This window comes from Cygnus atratus, chromosome 15 (assembly GCF_013377495.2).
Source record: "Cygnus atratus isolate AKBS03 ecotype Queensland, Australia chromosome 15, CAtr_DNAZoo_HiC_assembly, whole genome shotgun sequence".
In the NCBI taxonomy this organism is placed as follows: domain Eukaryota; kingdom Metazoa; phylum Chordata; class Aves; order Anseriformes; family Anatidae; genus Cygnus; species Cygnus atratus.
This window is the reverse complement of record NC_066376.1, coordinates 8,213,581-8,236,349: the sequence shown is the minus strand read 5'-3', so window position 1 is coordinate 8,236,349 and position 22,769 is coordinate 8,213,581. Positions and strand designations below refer to the sequence as shown.

General features: G+C 41.0%; 2 protein-coding genes across 2 annotated transcripts; one reads left to right on the top strand and one right to left on the bottom strand.

The window, feature by feature from the left end:
- The first annotated feature begins 3,529 nt into the window (after positions 1 to 3,529).
- ANKS4B (ankyrin repeat and sterile alpha motif domain containing 4B) lies at positions 3,530 to 8,110 on the top strand. Its single transcript, XM_035548641.1, has 2 exons — positions 3,530 to 3,693; positions 6,881 to 8,110. The coding sequence occupies exons 1-2, from the start codon at positions 3,530 to 3,532 to the stop codon at positions 7,929 to 7,931; spliced, it is 1,215 nt and encodes a 404-aa protein (XP_035404534.1). The 3' UTR covers positions 7,932 to 8,110.
- Positions 8,111 to 11,134: 3,024 nt separating this feature from the next.
- Positions 11,135 to 22,722, bottom strand: CRYM (crystallin mu). The gene is made up of 8 exons (XM_035548634.2): positions 22,437 to 22,722; positions 22,043 to 22,193; positions 20,961 to 21,023; positions 18,281 to 18,382; positions 17,571 to 17,754; positions 15,274 to 15,395; positions 14,335 to 14,419; positions 11,135 to 13,655 (listed from the first exon to the last, which is right to left on the bottom strand). The coding sequence occupies exons 1-8, from the start codon at positions 22,643 to 22,645 to the stop codon at positions 13,591 to 13,593; spliced, it is 981 nt and encodes a 326-aa protein (XP_035404527.1). The 5' UTR covers positions 22,646 to 22,722; the 3' UTR covers positions 11,135 to 13,590.
- Between the last annotated feature and the right edge of the window lie 47 nt (positions 22,723 to 22,769).

Sequence of the window (22,769 nt, the reverse complement as noted above, 5' to 3'; positions counted from 1 at the left end):
CTCAAGATCAGTGCTGAGCACTGGGGCATTGCATACCAGCACTGGAGAACACAGATCATCTCAGTCCTGATGCACATTGCCATGGGTTTTGCCTGCCTTTGGGTCACATAGCAGCAGCAGGACAGCATTTCAGACAGCAATTCACTGTCACACATCATCACTGCTTCTAGCCCTACAGAAGTCCCCCAGTCTGCTTTTACATGCCCAGTGTGGGTGGGTGTCGAGGTGTGAGGGTGAAGAGAGACAGGGCTTTGGTTTGCTGGGTTTGCAAATTTTCCAGTTCATGCATCTTTCCCGATCAACTGGGGCCTTGCTGCTGAAATGCTGCATGCAGGCAGACGGCGAGGGCTGGAGCCCACGACCTGAGCAAAGATGACTGCAGGATGGGGTCTCAGCCAGCGCTGGCGGGGGGGGACACACAACCTCTCTGTGGAAACAGCGTGTACAGCAACGGTGTTCTCGGACACAGCAGTGGGAGCTTTGCTTGTGTGAGGAGTGAAAAATACCTTTTTATGGTTGTTTAGATGTTGCTATCATCTCTGATTTGTGTAGCCACAGTCACCCTGTGTGAACAACCTCATTCTTCTCCAAGCCCATTAGTTCCAGCAATCTCATTAGACAAGTAGAGACTTACTTGCCTCCCCTTGTATGGCCTTTACCATCCTGCATTTGTTGCCCATAAAAGTTGCAATGAGGCAATGTTGTGCTAGATAATACCTCATGCAAAAAAGACGGCACAACTTCGCTGTTTTTCTCCCAGGCAAGTAATACTGGGCCCTGAATTATCTAGAACAACGTAACTAGTGATGCTGTAGTATTACTAGATAAATAGTTTGTTTAACTGGCAATATTTTCTTTGAGATAGTCCTTGAAAGAAATAGAACAATAATCATATATGTAGCAAATTCCAATAACAAAAGAAAACTGCTAGTTAAACAATTCATTAGTTTACAACACGTACCATTACAACAGAGTTTCTCCTGAGCCTGGTAGGACATTTCAATTGGAAGTGGAATGGTTTTGAAGTTCTTTTCAGACCCAAAAAGAAAGGCTTCGTTCTAACTACTTAGAAACTTTAAAAAGTTCTCAATTTTGAGCGTTGCTCTCAAAAGACACATCTCCATTCAGGCTGAGAAATTTAATTCATTTGACATTGAATCATTTATTGCATTTTAAGTCGAGGTTTTTAGATGGGACAAGAATAAACAAATACCAGGAGTTTAGAAATAGATGGAGATTTTGTTTGGTCTTTTTTTTTTTTTTGTGATGCCTGCTTTTGTGACATCAATAATGAGAAAGTCCTACAGCCTCTCTCCAATTGAAGTGGGTTTTGCTTTACCTCTAATTAAAACTTAAAACAATTATTTTCCACTTAGAGTCATATAAAGCAACTCTCTTCTGAAGTAAATATTTTGAGATGTTAAATGATAAAAATCCCTTTGAGATCAATATTTTGTGTGATGAATTAGTTAACAGAAAAGCTAAAGAATATAATTCTATAGTAGAAATCAATAATCAAAAGAAAACAAAAAGGACTCTTTTACCACTGACTCACTTTGACAGATGTAACCGACAATGCAAGATGTCAACGTACAAGAAAAAAATGCTGTCTCCTCTCTGCTACCAGGCACTGGTGGTATAGGTAATACATGCCAGGGTGATCATTCTACACTCATGAGAGTAAAAGAAATTATAATACCCTTTATTAAGTAAAGGAAATAAAATGCAATGGCATTGAGAAACAGCTAATCTAAAATATATGTAAAAACTGTGTGTATTACCTGTTCTGCACCTTTTTTTTTTCATTTTTTTTCCTAGTAGCTGTAAATTTAACTCAGTGCTGGTTAAATAGAAAATAGAATAAATCACTGCAGTTTTTCTTAGAAAGGTATAAACAGCAGTGCCAGGAACCTGACAAGAGCTGAGGGTAACTGTCCCCTGCAGCAGGACAGAGGTGGGCCTGGGTGAAGCACAGCCCTTCCTCACCACCCCAGGGGGCCGGGCAGCACTGGGGCGGCCCTGCCTGTGGACCACATGAAGGAAAACCAGAGCTTCAGCTTACCTCTACCTGGACTTGTTTATTCAGAGATTCAAACCTGTTACAGGACCTGACAGGCTCTTCTTGTCTACGTGGAGGAAAATGTTGGTACAAGCTTATTCCTGAAGAGCTCTTCAATCATTAAATAAAAAAAAATAATTATGAGAGTGTTATGAGAGAAAATAATTATGAGAGAAAGCCCATTTGGAGAGGTCTGCTGTGCGTTACATGGGTGGCATTATGGGAAGTAAATGAGGTGGCTCTCCAACCAGTAATTGCACCAATTTCAGACAATGAGCTGGTTTGCAATCGCTACCGCTTCTGTAACAGGGGCATAATAAGCAACAGAACCTCACTGCTAATTGCCGAGAGTACTCTCTCTGAGATACAGGTTAATTCAGTTAGTCATGGAAAACAGCTTGACAAAAAAGTAACACTGAGCTGGCAGCTGTTGTCAGCGTGACCAGAATAACACACAGCCCGGGGCATTTTATTTACCTACTGATATCTTCTCAGCTACTGTGTTAAAGCTGACTTTTTATGTGGTTTTCTCTTAGCAATTCTTTTGAACTTAAACATTAGAATTGTGGTCTACCTCTACAAGCTTTCACTCATAGGCATAGCCCTTAACTCCACTGAAATCAATGTAAATAATTTCTACGACAGGAAGTGTGAAAATGGGACTGACCGATCTGTTCCACAGTGAGGACTGCAGTGCATGTGGGGCAGTGGGCTCAGGACCATCACATTTCTATTTCTTGAATTCCGTCTGCCATCTTGAGGAAATCATTCAGATTTTTTCACCTGCATCCAAACATAGAGATTACACTACCAGTTAGATGAGTTTACATTTGCCAAGTGTGTTAAGATCGGAGACTGGTTTTCTCTACTGTGCCTTGTGGACCAGCTGGCCAGTCTTAGCCGAACACCTGACAGGCCTGCTTCCACCCACACATCCGTCTGCGTGCACCAAACGGCTTCATGGATGTGGCTGTCTTTGCGGGGGAGAGGCTTGTTTTTAAATGCAGTAACCCAAATAAATGATAGGTTACAAACAGCTTCCCCGGTGAAGGTTACACAATATTTTAGCTTATCAAAACTCAAGGATTTGTTTTTACTTAGGGTGAAATCTGGTCACGTTGACATCAATGGTAAAGCTTCTTTCAAAGACAGTTTTCCCAGAATAAATAAGTTTGGCAAAAGCAGCTGAGACACGGAAAAGATGAATGAATCCCCTCTGTGTTTAAATAGACAAATATGCAATGAGAGGTAAGCAGCAGAGCCACCCCTCAGGAAATGAAAGCATTCACCACACCGCTGCCTTATTGCAGAACTCCAGTTGTTTGCTAGGGTGAACTTTGCCTCCTCATATTCATCCTCAAGGTGACGTCTCAACTTGTAATCATTAATGGACTATCCCTGTAATGGAAGGGTAGCTGTACCGTCTGGATATTGGACAGAGCTGCTTCGGGAAGCTAGAAGTTACTGAAAATGTCGAGCAGGTATCACAAAGCAGCAGCTGATGGCAATCTGGACCTTTTGAAAGAAGCCACTAGAAAAGATCTTAATACTTCAGATGAAGACGGGATGACGCCCACCCTTCTGGCAGCATACCACGGGTATCTAGAAGCTCTAGAGGTCATATGCCGGAGAGGGTGAGTGAATCAGCCTCCATTTCTCACGAACTTGTGGCTCAAAACTATAATTAGTGTATATTTCTAATGCTGCCATGACACCAGACCCAAAAAGCTGAAAATCCTGGTCATTTCTTTCAATGCATTGGCAAGAACTGTTTCTCCTCATTCACATGGGTTTAGGCCCAGAACCTGCAAACGGGTCTGTACATGGGGTTGGTGAAGCTCTCTCTAATGGAGAAGTGGGCCGACAGCCTTTTGTGGTTATATATCTTTGGAACTGGCTTTAAAGGTAAATGCTTTGTCTGAAATATTTTTAGCAAAAAATCTATCTCATTTGCTTCCTAAAGTGCAGGTATTAGACACCAGAAGATTTAATGCTTTCCAGAGGCAAGTCACGACTGATAGTTTTGAGACAGTAACATCTAAAATTGTTATTTCTCTGTTTTTTATAGTATTAGCAACTACCATCACACTAAAAATTGTAGTACTGTTTCAGAACTTGGGTAGGGTCCTTGCAAACTGAAAAAGAAAAAGAAAAAAAAAATCTACTGTTTTTGTGTTTTGTTTTTTTTTTCCTAATAGTAATAGTTCTCTTTTTGTCATTTAAATGTACTAAGTTAAAAGGTATTACTGAAAAGGCCATTACCTCTACATATCATCTCAGTATTTTCTCTGCTTGGAGTCTACCTTTTAAGGTGTGATTCTCTTGCAAGATTTAATAGAAGAAAATGCAGTACATAAAATATTCTTTCTGGGATGAGATGAAGATCAACCTGCATTTTCAATCATAATAGTTTAAAGAAGATTGGAGGGAAAGTTGAATAACTATTTGGGTATATTTAGTGTTCTTTTCTTAAAAAAAAAAACAAACAGAATTGAAAATATAAAATAAAAAGGGGTTTGTCATAGACTTGCTTTAAGGTTCATTGAGCTCAGGCGTGGCTGTAATAGTACAATAAAAAAGACCTTTGGACTCTACAGCTATGGCTGCGTCCCCAAGGAAAAGCAAAAATAGACCGGCAGTTTTTCAACTTGTATAATTAAGGCAGCTCCAAGGAAATACCTAGAGTCAATAAAGGTCTCTGAACATCTAGAAGACAGAATGACTACCTAATGAACAAACAACTAAGTAATCTTTTCAATATGTGAGTTAAAAATGTCTTCTGCTATATATGCTCATAGAAGTCACAGCAGGTGACACAAAGATAAGAAATTTATATTTATTTGTTACTTAATGTATTTTTAACTCACTTTTTTTTTTTTGGTAGAGGGCAACTTTGGGATAGCATTGCTCTCAAAATTATCAAACGTACATTCACTTCTATTTTAATCCGAGATTTCTTGATACAATCAGTAGGCTGAGGCTGTCAGAGGTATGGCTGTAGTCTCAGTAGTTCTCTTGGCAGAAGCTGAACTTTGGAAGGTGTTCAACCTGTTCTGCAGTCAGGCAGTGTCTTCTGAGAAAGTATTTTAATTTTTTTAATGAAGCCATCCTTTCCTTGAAGCAAAGAAGGTTTCCTGACAAAGGCACTGAGATACAGGATGTTTTTTCTCTAGTCGTTGCAGATTTTAGGACTCTGAAGCCTGCAACACACTCAGCCCTTGGAAAATGTAGCACTATTAAAAATAAGCCCTTTCATCTTGTAAGAGTTTGTCTCCCAGACATTAAGAGACGTTTTCTCTGCCTGCTTTGAAGGCACATGAATGGAGGCAAGACCAAGTAGCAGATCTGCTCTCTTTTGTGTGAGCTTCCTTCTTCATGCTTGAGAAAGCAGTGGAAGAGGAGTAAGAGATGCCAAAGTAGATGTAAAACTTTGTCCAAAGTCCCCCTGAGCTGGGAATTGACACTCTGGTTTGTGAATTGTTTGAGACTCAAAGGCTGGCAGGCTCCAGAGGGAAAACAGACCTCAAACAGCTCTGAAGGGGCCTTGGGGAGGATGGATGGCCCAGCCCTTCCAAGGCCAGGATAATGCAGACAGTTGCTAATGTGGGAATGAAGGAATCTGGCACGCTTTACAGCAGTTCCCCAGGGCACAGCCACAAAAGCAGAAATTTGTACACATGGTTTCCACATGTCTAAGTGGGAAAACTTTGATGCTCAGCTGCCACCTCCCTGTAGAAATGCCTGCACTCTCGGAGCCTGGCCTGCTCGGGCTTGCTCTTGTTTCTCAACACAAGCAGCTGCGTGCTTCAATTCTGCATGGCCCCTAGTCTCCCACTTGCCTGTAGCATTTTAGGTTGAATTCTGATTTCTCAGAACTGGCCCTCAGCAAATATGTTAGTGTTTTTTCTTACAGAGATATTCATTGAGAGAGACCAACACCTGAAGGAGATTTTGTGATAGTATTTACAATTTCATCCATGGTACAACTGCCATGGAACAGATATCCAAGACTTTGTAAATTTTTCCAAGGTTATTAAAGGCTTTGGAATACTGTGGTTGCCTGACCTGTTGGTCACAGATGACCCAAGTTTTGATCAGAACCATGGCTGATGTTGATCCCACCAAATAAGAATGAATAGATTCAAGCCAATTCTAGTCTGCAAGCACCAGCTCAATGTGAAGTCAGTGCAAGAGTTAAAAAGTTCTCTGGCTTTATATTTTATTGAAAAGACATGGTATTTTGTTTTCAAATGAGCTTCTGCTTTCCAAACCCCATGAGTAAAAGAAGCTTAAGGAGAACAAAAGTGATGAAGAAAAACAATAGCATCAGTCTCAGCTTAATCCAGCAGCAATGGAGAGAAATGTGTAATCAGGGCTTTACTCCTAATCATTTACCTATTACCTGCCAAAGAAGTGACTGTATGGACACAATACATATGCATCAATGCGATCACTGAAGAATCCTCCTAATATTGTCCTTGTGTTTGACAAGCAAAAGGAAAGAGTCACCCAAAAGCCTCTAAAATATTCTGCCCAGGAGCAGTTGAAACAGTTTTGCAACCAGTTCCAATGAGTATAAGTCAAAGCCTGCTTTCAGCAGTCTGTGGCAGAGTAGTCAGAGCTGCAGCCTTTTGCCTGCATACTCAGTGCTTGAGGTAAGTAGGTGCAGCACCGATCTCCAGAATGGAGTTAAACTGACTCATTTTGTTTGTGCTGTACTCCTCACAGCAAAGCTGAGGTAAACATTTAGTATTTGTTCAGTTCCACTGCAGTGTTATGCTTGGGTACGTCCAGCTCACTCTGTGCTATTTTCCTTCTCAGAGGTGATCCAGACAAATGTGACATCTGGGGGAGCACTCCTCTCCATCATGCTGCTTGCAATGGTCACATCCACTGCGTTTCTTTTCTGATCAACTTTGGTGCCAATATATTTGCTCTGGACAATGACCTCCGCACACCTCTTGAGGTGGCTGCCAGCAGAGATCGCCATGAATGCGTCAGAATCCTGGACAAAGCTGCCACGGAGCAGAACATGCTGAACCCAAAGAAGGTCTCCAAACAAAAAGCCCAGGCCCAGAGGAATGTGGAGAAACAAATTAAGGAATGTGAGAAGCGACAAGAGAAACACCAACATGAAATGAACAGGAATTATATGAAAGAAAATGTTGGCACAGTAACCTCTTCCAAAGGGACACACTCGAGGGTAAAGATGCCTAGTCTCTTCACTTCAAATACAACAACTCCTTTCTCCAAAAATCTGAAAGATACCTTCAAACTGAGGACAAAAAAGACAGCTGGTAGCACAAGAAGCCAGGAAACACAAAGCAATGGCCAAGCAGATGACAAAGATAGGAGAAGTGTGATGCATTTATTCGATGAGAAAGAAGAGGATGAATTACTGAATGACGATGACAGTCGGCTCTCTATTTTCCAGAGGCCAGGTCTCGGCAAGATTGTATTTGGAAGGAATTTGGCTGCAGATGTAAATCCTGGAAGCATGTCTTCTGAGAAAGAAGTCATAAGCTTTAAAATGTCCAGTGAGCTCTTTCAGAATGAAAACGCTGAGAATGACAGGGAAGATGATGTTGAAAATAGTGCTGATATCCCTTGGCAGGAGGAGGAACTCATTTGGGATGATGAGGAAGCAGAAAACACACCCCTCGAGGTATTTCTGGCATCACAGATGCTGGATGAGTTTCTTCCAGTCTTCATGAGGGAAAAAATTGATTTAGACACCCTGATGCTATGTTCTGATGAAGATCTACAAAGCATTCAAATAGAGCTGGGGCCAAGAAAGAAGGTCCTGAATGCTGTGAATAAAAGAAAACAGGCTCTCAAGAACCCTGGAAGGACTGTAGATACTTGCTTATAAATCAATGTACCTGTTGCTGTAACGTGCACACTGATTATCTTTTCCTGATTCAAAATAGCATGCAGTTCTTTTCAGACATCTGCTAAAGTGAAAGGCAAAGAGGTTACCAATTGCTTTAGGATGTATAGCAAGGCCAAAGACATAGATGGCTGTGGTACACAGGATGTTAATTCAAGCACATTCTGCCAAAAAGAACGAATGTGAAGGTAAAAAACCTAAAAGCTTTAGATTCAAAGCTTTTTCTCCCTTCTTATGGAGATTGGATTTCTTTTTGTCTGAATAACTTAAAATATTATTGAAGGCCAGACATGCCACATTCTTTAATAAAACCCTTCCCTTCTTCTCCAAAGCCACAAAAAAAAAAAAAAAAAAAAAGCATTCCCAAAGCTTGAGAGCTTTGAGTTTTCTCCATTCACTCATTCACTTCTGTTAGGTTGCTACAAACTGCCCTTCCTGGTAGTGATGGTATGCTAGAAGCAGAATCTGAACCTTGATTTTAGCTGTGACTTATTGACTCTTATAACTACTGAATTAATATAAATATGAGTAATTTACAGCAAGTTTTGTGTTCTTGTCAGTCAGGCTTCTTGCTACTGCACTTATATTAATTTAAAAATATATGAAGTACCTTGCCAAGAGATGTTTGGTGTGAGTTGCACGTTCTTTTCTCTTGTATCACTACACTGGACCCATTTGCCAGCATCCATCATGTCCTAAGTGGCATCAAGATGCAATCCTTTTAACTACAAGAAGCTAAGGTTTTATTTTCAACATTTTTGATCTTTTCTATGACCTCAGCTTGGTTTCTTTAGGGTAAATTTGTCATGCAAAGTCCCAGAAACTAGGGCTCTTTCATCCAGCATTTTCTGTTGGTCATTTTCAGCCTCAGCCTGAAAATGGCATGTGACTGGGTACACGTACCCTGAGCCTAAAAAAAAAAAGAGAAAGAGGAAGAGAAAGAAAACAATAAACCGCTTCTGTGGAAGCTCCTGTTCTTTACAGTCCATCCGGAGGCACCCACATCAGGCTTCTCATCATCTGTCTTGGACCTGTTCCCTTGGGAAGCCAGCACTATCTGATATGAATTAATCATTCCTGTTGTCTTGTGAATCTAATAAGGCTTTTGTAGTAACCATGCTCTGGCTAACATCTCAGGTTTTAGAAGCACAATTATTAACAGGACTTTTACCTTTAAATCTCTTTTTATATCTTTTTATTATATATATCTATGATTTCTTCCTTCAGAGTATACTCCATTTATGGACATTTATTTATCATTTATCTATTTCTCATGGTTCCTTCTTTCTACATCTCATTTCTTTGATTTGTTCATGATGATTCCTTTTCTTGGCTGGACTTTATTCTGCATTCTTTTCTCCTTGGATTCCTGTACTTCAGCACATTGATATTTTCTCCTATTAAGCAGTCACATCAAAATCTTATGCTATGCAACCTCAGATGACTGCTGTGTTCAGCACAGCAATTAAAGCAGACAGCATCCCTCAGCCTCTGTGTTATTAACCTGCTTGGGTGTTTTGGGTTTGGCTATGGAACACCCAAATTTTTAACAAAACAAGAAGCAAACGATGAACTTTTGGTATTCAAGGGGACAAGTGGATTTTGAAGGGTCAAACCCTATCATTCTCACTCACACAACTGAAGTAAAAGTGCAGGGCAGTTTGCTTGACTAGGCCTACAACCCCATTCCCCATCCTGCTCTACCCGATAAGCTATACAGCCATTTATTTTGCAATGTAACTTGGACATTGTTCAGGATTGGCACTCTCCCCCACAGTCGGCCCCTCTATTTAGCTACCTAAACTAGTGCTTGTGACATTCCCACAACTCACCAGCAGTGAATGGTGTCACTCATGGAGGGCCTGGTCAGTGGCTACCCTTACCACAGAGCAGTTCCACCTCTGTGGAGCCACCACTGCTGTTCTGTCAGGGAATTGAGTGGAAACAAGAAAATGGTCTTTGAACTGTTCTGTGCAGTTCTAAGGCAGCCCCTGCACTGCTGGCCAGAGTACAAGGCAGAATTACTTCTTGGCAAAGGTGGAACGAGCCACTCCTTGCAGGTGCAGGTGGCTGAGGACAGTGTAAGAGCCACAGCCCCAGTGCTAGGACATCTGTGTCACTGCCGGGGAAGCCAGGCCTCTCCCCGCCCTGCTCCCAGCCTCAGCAGAGCAGGGGGAGATCCCTCATGTTTCTCCTAGCAGCCACAGAAGCAGCAAGCCCAGCCTCATTGCTCTGCAGCTCCCCGGCTGAATTCTACCTCCCCTGACAAAAGGTTGAGACTACATCTGCACAGCTGCTCTGAAGGCTTGTCACTAGTACAAGGTGGTGAGCATAACGCACCTTTAAAGCCAGACTTTAAACAACTGGATTGGATCCTTTTATCCAGGGAAATATTTTCCAAGATTCTCTTAAGCACGCAGGTGCCTGTGGCTGAGCAGAGCCAAATGGAGTACCCATAAAAGTGTAATTTCTCCAAGTGCCTTAAGAGTACCGGATTGGGAAAATCTCTGAATTGCACTGAAAATCTCTCTCTGCATATTCATCTGTAAACCTGCTTAACTGCTAAGACCTCTGACAGTCAGAGAGAATGGCTGAAACTACCTGCACATAATTTGGTTGATGCAGTTGTCACAAGCATGCAGTGTGTTTCAGTGTGTGTCCTTCGGCATCTGCAGTAACTCTACAGAGCTAGCAGATAGAGCACAAGATCTACAGAAGACCTTTGTCCTTCTAGAGCCGCATGTAGAGGCTGAACATTAAGTCCCAGAGAATGCCCCATGGATTTTTAGGCAACTGAGTAAACCCCAATACAGCTGCCATTTTAAACTCAAGTAAAATACTCCTAGCCCTTTTCTTGCAGGGTGGTCCTGGAAATTGGCCTCTGGCATCGAACAGCCGTGTTGAACAATAGAGGGGAAAAAACAGTAAGAATGCTCACATTTCATTCCCCCCCGCCCCCCCCCCCCTTGCTGTTTCCCTAGAGTTTTTCACAACCCTCTTTGTTTCTTCTATAATTTGGAAGCATTTAAATTAGTGAATCCTAGATCTCACTCCTTAGTAACATTCATACAGCACATTCAATGAGAGACGTGTATCATGTGCGATCTTATGGTCCAATCCAAAGCCAATTGTAAAACCATGGGATCTCACACAAACACAGCTCTGCCAACTACAAGACTTTCTTTCCTTAAGGATTTATTACTCTGCACTGGACAGACATCAGGAGGAGGGAATGTACAATGCAGGACAATGACTGCAAAACTGAGTATCACAATGGAGCAGCGCTGTCTGTCTGTTTTTCCCTTTACATTGTGATCACATTTACTGTAACAGCAGTCACTGCAACAGCTTCCTTTCTTCCTGATCTTCAAAACACTACCCAGAACAGACAAACAATGGATTAACAAAATGAAAGTCAAACAGCAGTAGCTATTTATTTTTAACATAAATGCAAGTTACACAAATCTTGAGACACTAATTTGTAAGAGAAGAAAACATGGAAATTAAGCCTACTATTTTTACCCTTCCCCCACCCCCCAAAATCTAAGATGACATAGAAGCAACTTCCACTGTAATTGAATTGAACACTCTTCAAGAATTCAGAAGTAAAATGCTGAAGCTAGGCTCCCAGACCCTCCTATTGCCAAGGAAAGCTGAGAACACTGTTTTCAGACTCAGGTCTTTGGACTGGCTCCATCTACTTTTTAAAGTGCATAGTCTGTAGACAAGTACATGTGAAAATAAACCGTATGTCTGCTTCCCAAACACGGTGCCTCATCTCAAATTACAAATTTTGATCCATACAGGCACAGAATTTTGATAATATTCTTATAAATAGTAAGTGCAAGTGTCCATACAGTTCCTGAATTACAGAACACCTAAGGCTGTCACATTTGCCTCACGCTAGTGGAGTTCTCCATCACTGAAGTAACAGGCTCAGCCAACACACACATTTCTGAATGCTTCACGAATGACATGAAGAAAAAAACACGTCTAAAAATACACAGGTAACTTTGCTATAATTAAAAGGTGTAAAAGGTAGTAGAGAAATATTTGTTCTTGTTTCCACTGATATAAACAAGATCAGTGGAATTAAATTTTTATCCTCCTGAACACATCCTTTGGCCCCATTCACTTACTGGCCTGGTATCCTTCCATGCTGAAATTGTACACATTATAAACTCTGCCACTTACTAGCTTTTTCCAACTAATTTACACCAAGCTTATAATTTGGAGTATTACTTACGCCACACCTGCACTGTACTCATTAACATCTTCTACACTTACTTATGCACCATCAGAGGCTTTAACACTAACTGCTTCTGAACCTCCTTCCTCTTCCTCCATTTATTCTATGTCATCTAATCCTTCTACAGAACGAAGAAATAGCCTACATGAAATAATATGCAAGAGGAAATAAAATTTCACAAGGCACAACTCTGGCTCGAGACAAGAATCTGTTTCCAGGGCAATGGCTATTTTTCAGCAGATGCTCAATCTTTTGTAAGGCAGTTGCATAACAGCACAAAACTGGAACAACTTCTGTAGAACATCCCTGGGCTCCTCTGTCAAGAAAGGATCATTTAAATTCCTGCTCCAGCAAATACCCACTGGCATGAAAGAACAATTACCAAATGATGCATGGTACAGCCAAGCTGAAAATATTTGCTTGTATACTTGAAGTTTATCCCACTGAACTCAGCATTGTTTCAACCTTCAAGAAACTTAGAAAAGAACTTACAAACACTATAGATTAACAGGAAAATCTCCCAAGAGAATACAGATTAAAGTTAAGTCAAAAAACATTTTTAGTGCTCACATTTTGGATGACTCCTTGCAACAAGAAAATTGCAAAACTCCAAACAGGAATGTACTAAAAAAGGTACTGCATATAGTTTCCTCCCAGTTAAAATGTACATAATAGTAGCTCCGATTTTGCACTCTTTGAGCCTTCCTGAGCCAGGTCTTTTATGGAAATACATCTAACCTTAGGGAAGGCATCACTCTTTATACAAAAGTCCCACTCAGGAGTGTGCTCTTAAATGGAAATCAATTGGGTCTGAGGGCAGGAAGTGAGGGCTGTCAGGGGCTGAAAGTAAGGATGGTGACTTCTAGACCCCAGCCTGAGCTGGAAGGGAAGATGCGTACTTGAGCCTGGGTGGGCTGTGTCCCCAGGGGAGACTGAAAACTAGGTAACTGCCCGTGTAGTACCGAAACCACAGTGCTATTTGAAGTACCAACACAATTAAACATCACTCTTCTCTGAACTGCTGTCTTCTACCCAGTAAGAATTACCCCTCTGGAAATATGAAATCTACCCCCAGATTCCTGCTACACAAATAATTAAGGAGGAAATGCACTGATTCCAGAATTATACCAAAATACATAAATACCTGTTAGTGTCAATGCAAATATCTAACACTTGCCATTTACATGAGATACATTTACTAGTAATACTGCAGGTATCTAACACTTGTCATTGGAAAACACTTGACATTTTACTTTTCATTCTTGAAAGCTGCAAAAGGGCTGCATTCAAACAGGATTGCTGCCTTTCTCGTTAGCAAAAAATCCAAGGAAACTAAGTGCAAATGATTTTCTTCATATTTTATGGCCTCGTTGGCATTGTAGACTTCTGTCTTTAGTTAGCAGCTGACCAGGAATCATAAACAAATTTTGCTGCTACTGTATCTTCAACCGCCATCCCTGAAAGATAATTAGAGTCATCTTCAAAAAGCTCTTCAGCTGTATGCAGTAATATAGCTTCAGAAGGGAACAGAAGGACTCAGGAAGTTATCTAATTGGACAGGAACAGGATTAACTCCCCAACCCAAACACCTTCAGTGTTATGTTCAAAGTTATTGTCACCATGTAATTGTTGTGTGTCTGATATGAAGTTAATGTAATAGCATGAACCTGATTTTCTGATTCAGTGTTCACATCGCAGTTTGACCCTTTCAGATACATCATGCAGCTCAGAACATGGTAACTAATCACCACTCCTGTTCCTTCCCCCGAACGGCAGCCACAACACTACAGAGCACTGTCACATTATCTGTAGGTTGGACAGACTTTACAGGCATGACAACAGGACATTCACGTTGGAGCTGTCTTAATAAACGTTGCATTCATTTTGAATAACTGAAATGCAAAAGGTACTTTTCCCATTGTTTGCTTGCTTTCTTATCTCTTTTCATTACATCAGTCCTGCTAAATCAATAAAAAGGGAAATAAAAAGGGAAAATGCAAATCACAGTCTAGTTCCTTTTGGAGAACCTGTTGCCACTGCAGTTTTGAAGATGATCAGCAGTTTTCCCACACATGGGGGACCTAATAAATAACAAGGCATTGTCTTCTGTCAGGCTTGCACATAGGAGGGGCTTACCCAGTGATTTAAAGACTGTTGTTTTCTCAGGCAGGGCTGGTTTGGTACCCTTCAGTACCTCTCCCAGCTCAGCAAAAATCTCCGCCTGTGAAAAAAATACATATTTATACAGAAATGTAATACCCGTATGTACATTAAAACTTTTTTTTTCTGAGTGACTTCAAAAGAAACCCCTCCAGTTCTGCTATCCCATAACTGATTCCTTTCTGTTGAAAAGCAGATCGGTATTCAGATCAATAATACAGAAACTGGAAAGAAATCTCAGAGAAGCGGAATGCTTTTCAGAGAAAAAACATTTGTCAGAGTTTCCTCAGTAAATAAGCTTTTCACAGTGGATAGCTTGTTACCTATCCAACAAAAGAGACATGGCTTCACATACCTTACTTTATCTGACCCTCTTATATTAAACTTCAGAAGTGGAAACCATATTTGTTCTGTACAAATATTAAAAGAGAAGAAGAAAACTCCAATAAACCTAAAATAGTCTCTTCCCATCAAATTTCTGCAGATCAGTAACTGTCTGCTTGGCTTCTGTCATCCAGTCTCTAGAGGCCAGATTTGTGTCAGTCACACAAATCTCATGGGAAAGAATTTACAGGTTTTAACAAAAAGATTTGAAAAATATGCAACAACTACGGAATGGTGCAGGAAATGTACATCTTTCAAAACAATACTTTGTACACAAAGACCAATGTTGAAAATACGCTAACGTCATATGGTGCCATGTAATGGTTAATAATGAATGCACATGGTTCTGTCAGAGATACACAGAATTTCCCATTCAAGATCTGTTTTATCTTTCAGCCTGTGCTTGGAAATTCCTAGCAGCCACATCTGATGCTCTGAAAAATTTCAGTGCAGCACATCATCCACACTAGCTCACTTCAAACACAAGCCAACTGCCGCAAAGAGGAGGTCCCTCATTTTAAAAAGCCTCACCTTTGATAATATAACATCTCCTGATTCAGTAAGAGCAGCCTCTCTGGAATCCACAAACAGAACAGAATTGTTCATCAGTTCATCATCCAGTTCTCGCCAGTCTGGTCTGCTTGCTCCAACAGCTAAGACAATAAAACTGATGAACTTGGGAAGAATATTTAAAGCAAATTCAAAACATGTTTTGTCCAAAAGACACGTGTGAACTAACAATGGACATTACTGTGGAAATGTGATATACAGTCTGACATTATCACTGGTGACATGCTCATTGGTTTAAAAAAAAAACAACAACACAAAACCCACAAAACGCGATGCACCTGAACAACTCGTAAAGGCTGGGATTTCTCTCAACCTGGCCTCAGCTGTAATGCCGAGGCGTATATGGCCTGCTTCTGTAAGGTGCTAACCCCTTAAATTTCCATTAGTGTCAGTTAAAGATGACATTGGGTCCAACCCTCCAAAACCATTACTGTTCATTAAAATGTACTGCAACCTTGACCTCCGGTCAGATAGATGCTGCTGCTGACAAAGGTCTTGTAATCCTCATAAGTGAACCCAGAACAACTGGAACCGATAGGTCATTGCACTTCAACCTGCTGAAGCATTAAGCTGCAACTCTCTGTGAAGCAAATCTCACAGAACTGAGGTTCTTCGCTGGCACTGTTTCCATCTCTTTGGTAGACTAGTCAAACTGCTCCTACCAAATAATGCTAACAAGGCAGAGAAGGGGAGATAGCACTCTTAGCCTTCCCTCATCACATACCTTTATATTTCCGTATGGATGTGAAACTGTATGTGTAAGTACAAAACAAACAAGCCTTTGTTAGCAGCACTGAGAATGACACCAGTACTTAAGTGTGACATAATTATTCTTTTCTGCTTACAGAAGGCACCATTGGAACAGACCTCAATCATTTGGCAAGGCAACTCAGGGAATATAATCTTAAGGTTAAACAGAATACATCTCTACTGCAGACAGTGGCCTTGGTTTCTGTGACTGCCAAGTTAAATGATGGTGGTTGTTTGTGTGTCCCCCCCAAACAAAGTTAACTAACACAGCTTCTCTAAAACATTTTATATTTGTCAGAAGATTATCCTTGGCCAGACATTCTGGGTAGCTGAGCCATAAGAAAACCATCTCCCTTTGTCCATTATCTCTTGCGCCCTCCTCCTCTTTCATCAGATCATTGCCAAATGACCTGAATTTTATCATCCTTGAATTTGATCCAGACTGCGTTCATGTTACATGTCTATAGAGACAAATATTTGAACAATCCCTCATTTATCCTTAACAGATCAGAAGCAAAGTAGTTTGCAGCAAAGACCTGCACAAGCAGACAGAGCTGAATTTTACTAACCAGGATTTTTAAACTTATAGCTTCTATTGTCTCCTTGCAACACTGTAAGTAGTACAAAATGAGCAGGTTATACATATCTAGAGAAACTAAAGAAGTTAAACTGCTTGATTTGTCTCAAGTACAGAAAGATCATTACAAACTTTTCATAGGTTAATGAAAGTTTTACTGTAGTCAAACGTTTTCTAAAAGTGTCTGACTGTTATGGAATAACAGATTCCCTATTGCCTGAATGCCTAAATGGAGAAAGTAAAAAAGGAGACAAAGAAAGGAAAAAGTTTTTTGTGTATGTGTCGCTTCAGTGACTGTAGATCTTAATTGATTTTGGTTGTACTTCTGGCTACCATGCCGTGACATAACACAGACAGCATTCAATGACAAACGACTAAATTGAGTTTGAAAAATTGGTAGGATGCTGCTGGAATGTGGGAACTTACTTTAAATCATCCCCTTTGACAAGTCGCTTTTGTCTCATTACCGTGCCATTTGGAAAGTTCACAAGGTCATCTGAATCAGGCCCACAATTTAAAAAAATAAACAAATCTGACCACGTCCAGGAACTCCAAACAATACCGTGATAACATCATAACAAGGCAGGAAAAAAAACCCTCCCTATAATGAGAGGTCAAAGGTGGTTCTTACCACCAAATGAGGTTCTTACTTGGTTATTGCATTTTTTTTTTTTTTTTAACTCCAGTAAAAATCAATGTGGTCAGCCCCAAAATGAACAAATAGAGGAGCTTATGAAAGTGAATGACAGAAGGATGAGTGCTACCAGCAAAACAACAGATTGAGCAGGAATCACTTGGGAAATAACATTTTTGTACAGGCTATTTAAATGGAGAGCGAGTGAACATGAAATAACAACACGGCGGCAAAGATGGTGCATGTGAACATACATGATAATAAATATGTCCTTTAAATGATGAGAACATAGCATACCATTGATATGGGCACCTGGTTTTACCCACTCTCCAAATAAAATTGGTGTTGTTGCCATGGTGACTGTTATAATCACATCAGCCCCTGTAACTGCCTCCTGAGCAGAAGAGCAGACCTGCACCGGACCATTAACTGAGTTAGCAAACTTCACTGCATTCTCTTTTGTGCGATTCCATATCCTGACCTTCGAGGAAGAAAGGAAAAACAGATCAGCCTGGAGATTTTCTCCTTGTTGAAACAGAACAGACTTTGTTTCAGTTTTCAGTCACATCCATCCTAAACTTTTTTTTTCCCCCTTAACACTGTCATCATATAAGTGAGTAAATTCCATGGGTGGGCAGCTACATTTGAATGGCTGTTTTGCAATGCCAGAATAACAGCTCCTTGTCGAGCTGTATTTATAAAACAAGTATTTCCAATAAATACATTTAATGGAAAGTCACAGAAAGCTCACTCAAACATGGCATACATAGTAGGATTTTCTCAGAGAAAAAAGCCATCTGAAACATGACTTTGTTTCCAACACGCTTGGACCAACATTTGAGCACGAAATTTTACAGATGTTCATAGTATTACTGTGTTCTGCATAAACAGAATCAAAAATACCATTTATCTCTTAAATGAAATTTTGTCTGTAGCATGTTTTATTTATAAAATGTGCTCCTGAAATATCACAGACAAAAATGAATGTGCCCTGTTGTGTCCATTACCTCTTTAAATGTAAACAGCTCCATGAAGATTTCATAATGGCTATATGCTTGAACACCAGCTCCCAAAATGCACAGCACTTCTGCAAAAGCTGGCATTAACAACTAAATGGTATCAAACATTAAAAAAAAAGCATAGGTAAGACAATATATTAACAGATATAAGAAATAAATATCAAAATACTACAAAAAGAAAGCAGTAATCTTAATCCATTTAAACAAAAAAAAATCATGGTTTTATGCAAAAGCTAGTATAAAATTCCTAGTAATAGAAATCAATATTCAATAACCACTCTATACATATATAAATATATATATATATGCACAAAGACACATACGATAATGCAAAAGCTAGCATCAATAGCACCAAAGTACCCCTTGGCTTGATTCTGGATTTGAATTGTTTAGGTTTGTTAAGTCTGAAATTCAGACTTAGCATCCAACAGCATGAACTAACACAGATTCTGGGGCCTTAGCACACACTAACATCAGTATAATGCATCACATCTATGGGATTAATGAAGTGTAAAACTATAGTGTTGATGTTCTGTACTGGCTGAAAACAGGGCTCACAATACCAAAAGCTATCAGTAGTGAAAGTGGTAGCTGTGTGTGTAAACTGGCAGGCCCAAAATAAACCTTCTTTTGCAGTTGTGAAGTCACAAACCATAACACAAGCAGAATTTGGCACCGTAAGAGGTAATCCTGATTGAACAAGTGTGGTGATACCCTTTCCCTCTGCCACTTCCTACCTGTCCTTTTACTGGAACGTCCCCAGCTCCTTTCTTCACCCCCCCCCCCACCCCCCGCATATATCAACACCGCATTACTTTCAGGTTCCTCTCACCCCTTGTTTTTTGTCTTTTCTCCTACACTGCCCATGTCCACATTTGAAGTTGTGATAGCAGTGGGCCCTTTCAACATTTTTCCTCATACATAAAATATTTCCCCAGATACCCTGTATTGCTACATATATTTATCCTGTATCCCAAAATACAATGAACTCTAGATCTAGACACAACAGATGGTGAAACTCCTGATTTAGAAGCCTGAAAAAGGAATTTTCTTAAAAACTGTATGTGCACCATGTACTGTAAAAACAGCAATGTGAAAAAAAATATTGAAGTTCGGACTTATGGTTGTTTTTGGTTTTCTGGTTTAGTTCTTGCCTGTGATTCACCACTACTTGGCAAGGGAGAAGAGAGGGCTGCTGGAGTCCAGCCCTAAGCTATCCTTGTGTCTTGTTTATGCATTTGCTGTGGCCACTCACTTCTGAATAAAAAGCTTTTGAACTGCGTAGGCTCTCAACACTTATTCTGCTGCAAGAAAATTGAAAAAAAATCTAATTGATCACATTTTTCAGTAGCAAGAACTCTTTTTAATGTTTCTTTCAAAGCTGAAGCACTTATTTCAAAGGTTCCTTGCATAAAAGCACTGGGTCTTTAAAAAGTGAATGCCATAAAGGGGACAAGATGACAACTATGAGCTAAACTCAAACACTCCTGAATAATTCCCAAAACAGCAGACGATAATGAAGGGTCTGATCTTAAAGTCCCTTTAGCAGCCAAACTCCTTTGAGGCCAGCAGAGCCCTGACTGTGTAAAAACTGTCAGAACCGTCTAAGTAGAGAATAGATGAAATGAATGAGGGCCTATAACCTAATGTTTGAGGAATCCATTGTAAATTGTTCTGTCACTTGGGAAGCTCTTGGGGACAGGTTCTTCACTCCAATTTTATGTCAGTTTAGTTCTATTGCCATGGATAGATTTAGGCTGGCATGAAGACTGCCACTAACGAAGTGGTGAGGTCAGCCTTCAGTCTGATGTAAAGCTGACAGGTGAAAAACAAAAGTATTTTTCAGCTCTGGCCCTCTTCTTATTGCCTCATTCTTTGAGGTGAAGACTAAAATACTGCTGTGCAATGGAAGGTGACTTGCTCTCTACCCACTGATAGGGGCCCAGCCAAATACTGTTTTAAAAAAGAATTTGAGAGCAACAATTTCCATCTGAAACAATGTAAAGCAACATACGCTAAGATTTACATCATCTGTCTTTCAGACGCTGAAGTTTATGGTTGTAGTCAGGGCTAGTCATCTGGACATCTTCCAGTGACAGAGAAATTGACCAACTGGACAAGTCATCCAACTACCTTAGACACCATCTGTCTTAAGAGGACCCACACTGCCCCCCTAGAAATACGCGTTTTTCTTCTTTCTCCAGGTCCAATGAAATCCACCCGTACTGACCTCACAGCAGAAAATACACATCTAAACAAAACTGAATACGTTACCACAGCTTTATCACCCAATGCCATAAGAAGCATGTTAAGACAAGGACAGAAAAAAACAAAAAATCAGAGGAAACCAAAGCAAATTCCCTGAAGAGTATACAGAATAAACCACAAAAACACAGCACAGATTCCTCGTACCATCAAATACAAAGTATTAAAGCCAAACAGGACTCACACAATTAAACCAGAAAATTGTGCTTTAAGTTTTCCCTGAAGGTACATACACTTAATTCTAATTTAAAGCTGTACTTGAAGTAAACTGACATGCAGTGAAAAACACTTATGTCGCTCTCTGTAGTTACTTTCTATATATAAATAAATGTATATATATATATGGTGGGGGTGATAACACCACTAACTGATTCTATTCTGATTTAAGAAATAGAAGACATACCTTGGTAGCTATTGCAGAAACTGCTGCAGTTCGTTTTGCTGTAATGACACTGCCATCTAGAACCTTTTAAAAAACAAGATGAGACTGAAACAAACAGTAAAAACATGAATAAATGCCCAATATTTTCACCAAGTCATGGATGATATGCATTAAGTGATATTAAAGGGCATAGACAAAAATATAAAGTTCAGTAATTAGTACTGCAGCAACCACAAACCACATGAAGCCCATGTACAAAGTGGGCAGATTCTCTGCTTATTCCAGTTCTTTCATGCCATTCCACCAGCACAAATGGAGTGAAAAACGGTCAAAGCTGAGCTACTCCTAACTCACATGCAGCTGCACTGCACTTCCCTGGGTCTCCAGCGCAAGAATTGATACAACTGCAATACTCTGCACTCTGGTACAATCAGGGACCAGCGCAAGCTGGCAGTAATTCCTGAGCTGCACTGTCTTACTCTGTAACAGAAGGGTGACAGAGAACCATGGAATTCCTTACATGTGTGTATCATGCATGGGGGGACATCCCAGCCTCAAAGTGTATTAACTGCTGTGTATAAATGACTTTTGGGGCTTTAAGATAAAGGATGTTTTGCCAATACAGTGTAGAATGAAAGGCTATTATACTTTTCATGACCAGTTTCTGTCCTTTAATAATCATCATTACAACAGTGTAATTAAAATGGCCAACATTCTTTAAAAAAAAAAAAAAAAGGACCACGAATACTATTCTCTTTAGATTTAGGCTTAAGATGGTGCAAGATTCTTTACTCAGCAAGGTTTTTTCCTTCAAAATTCAAGGTAAACTTTTCCAGATCATCTCTCTCTTCTAGTCACCCTGAGAGCCAGACTCCCTTCAAATCACAAATGACAGTAAACAGCTGACAAAAGGACACAGAGTACTGTTTAACACACATGAAAGATGTAAGACCTCCGGCCAAATTCCAATTAGGCACAAACACATTTTACTAATGATAAACCTACACCAGTTTACACCAGTGAAGTTCAATGTCTACAAATTAAAAGGGAGAGCTGGCAGAACATTCACAGAGGAGGATGCAGAAGTGTTGCACTCAACTCACAGCTTTTAAAGAGCCGTTGGTTGGGTCAAACAAGAGGACAGTCGCTTGGTGAGAGGGAACAGAGGAATCTTTCTTGTGCTCATAAAAAGTCACCAGCTTGGTTGTCAGAGCATCGTCTGCGGCGCTGTAAGCAGGCATAACTCCCAGGTACCTTTCGAAGAGGATTACTTAATTTCAGCATCAGAGACACCGAAACGGTTAACATCAAGCGCTTACGGGGAAGTTAATCAACAACTGGGTACCACCACCTTTTCCCGACGCTTTGATTTCATCCATCCCTCCCCTTCCCCGCGGCGGGCCCGACCCCCTCCCTCTGACAGCGGCCACGAGAGGCATCACCCCCTGCCCGGCCCGTTCCCCTCGCAGCCCGGGGAAGCAGCCCCGCTCTCCTCACCCGCCGTGAGGCCGCACCGGCACCACGGCGCGCACGGGCTGCACGACGCCCCCCGGCGCTCCGGCCGAGAAGTTGCCCAGGGCGGCCTCCAGCGCCGGCAGCAGGAGGCTGGCGCGGTGCAGGTGCTTCTCCACCTCTTCGCAGCCGATGAAGACGGGCGGAGCCGAGCCCATGGCGAGCGGAGGAGCCGGAACACCAGGCAGAGGCATGGGTCTGAGGCATCGGACTCTGCGCCCCAGCCGCCGCTAAGTATCCGGCTGCTGCCACCGCCCCCCGCCCCTCAGCAGCACCGCCCCGCGGGCCCGGCCTCCCCCTCCCTCAGCCCCCCGGGCA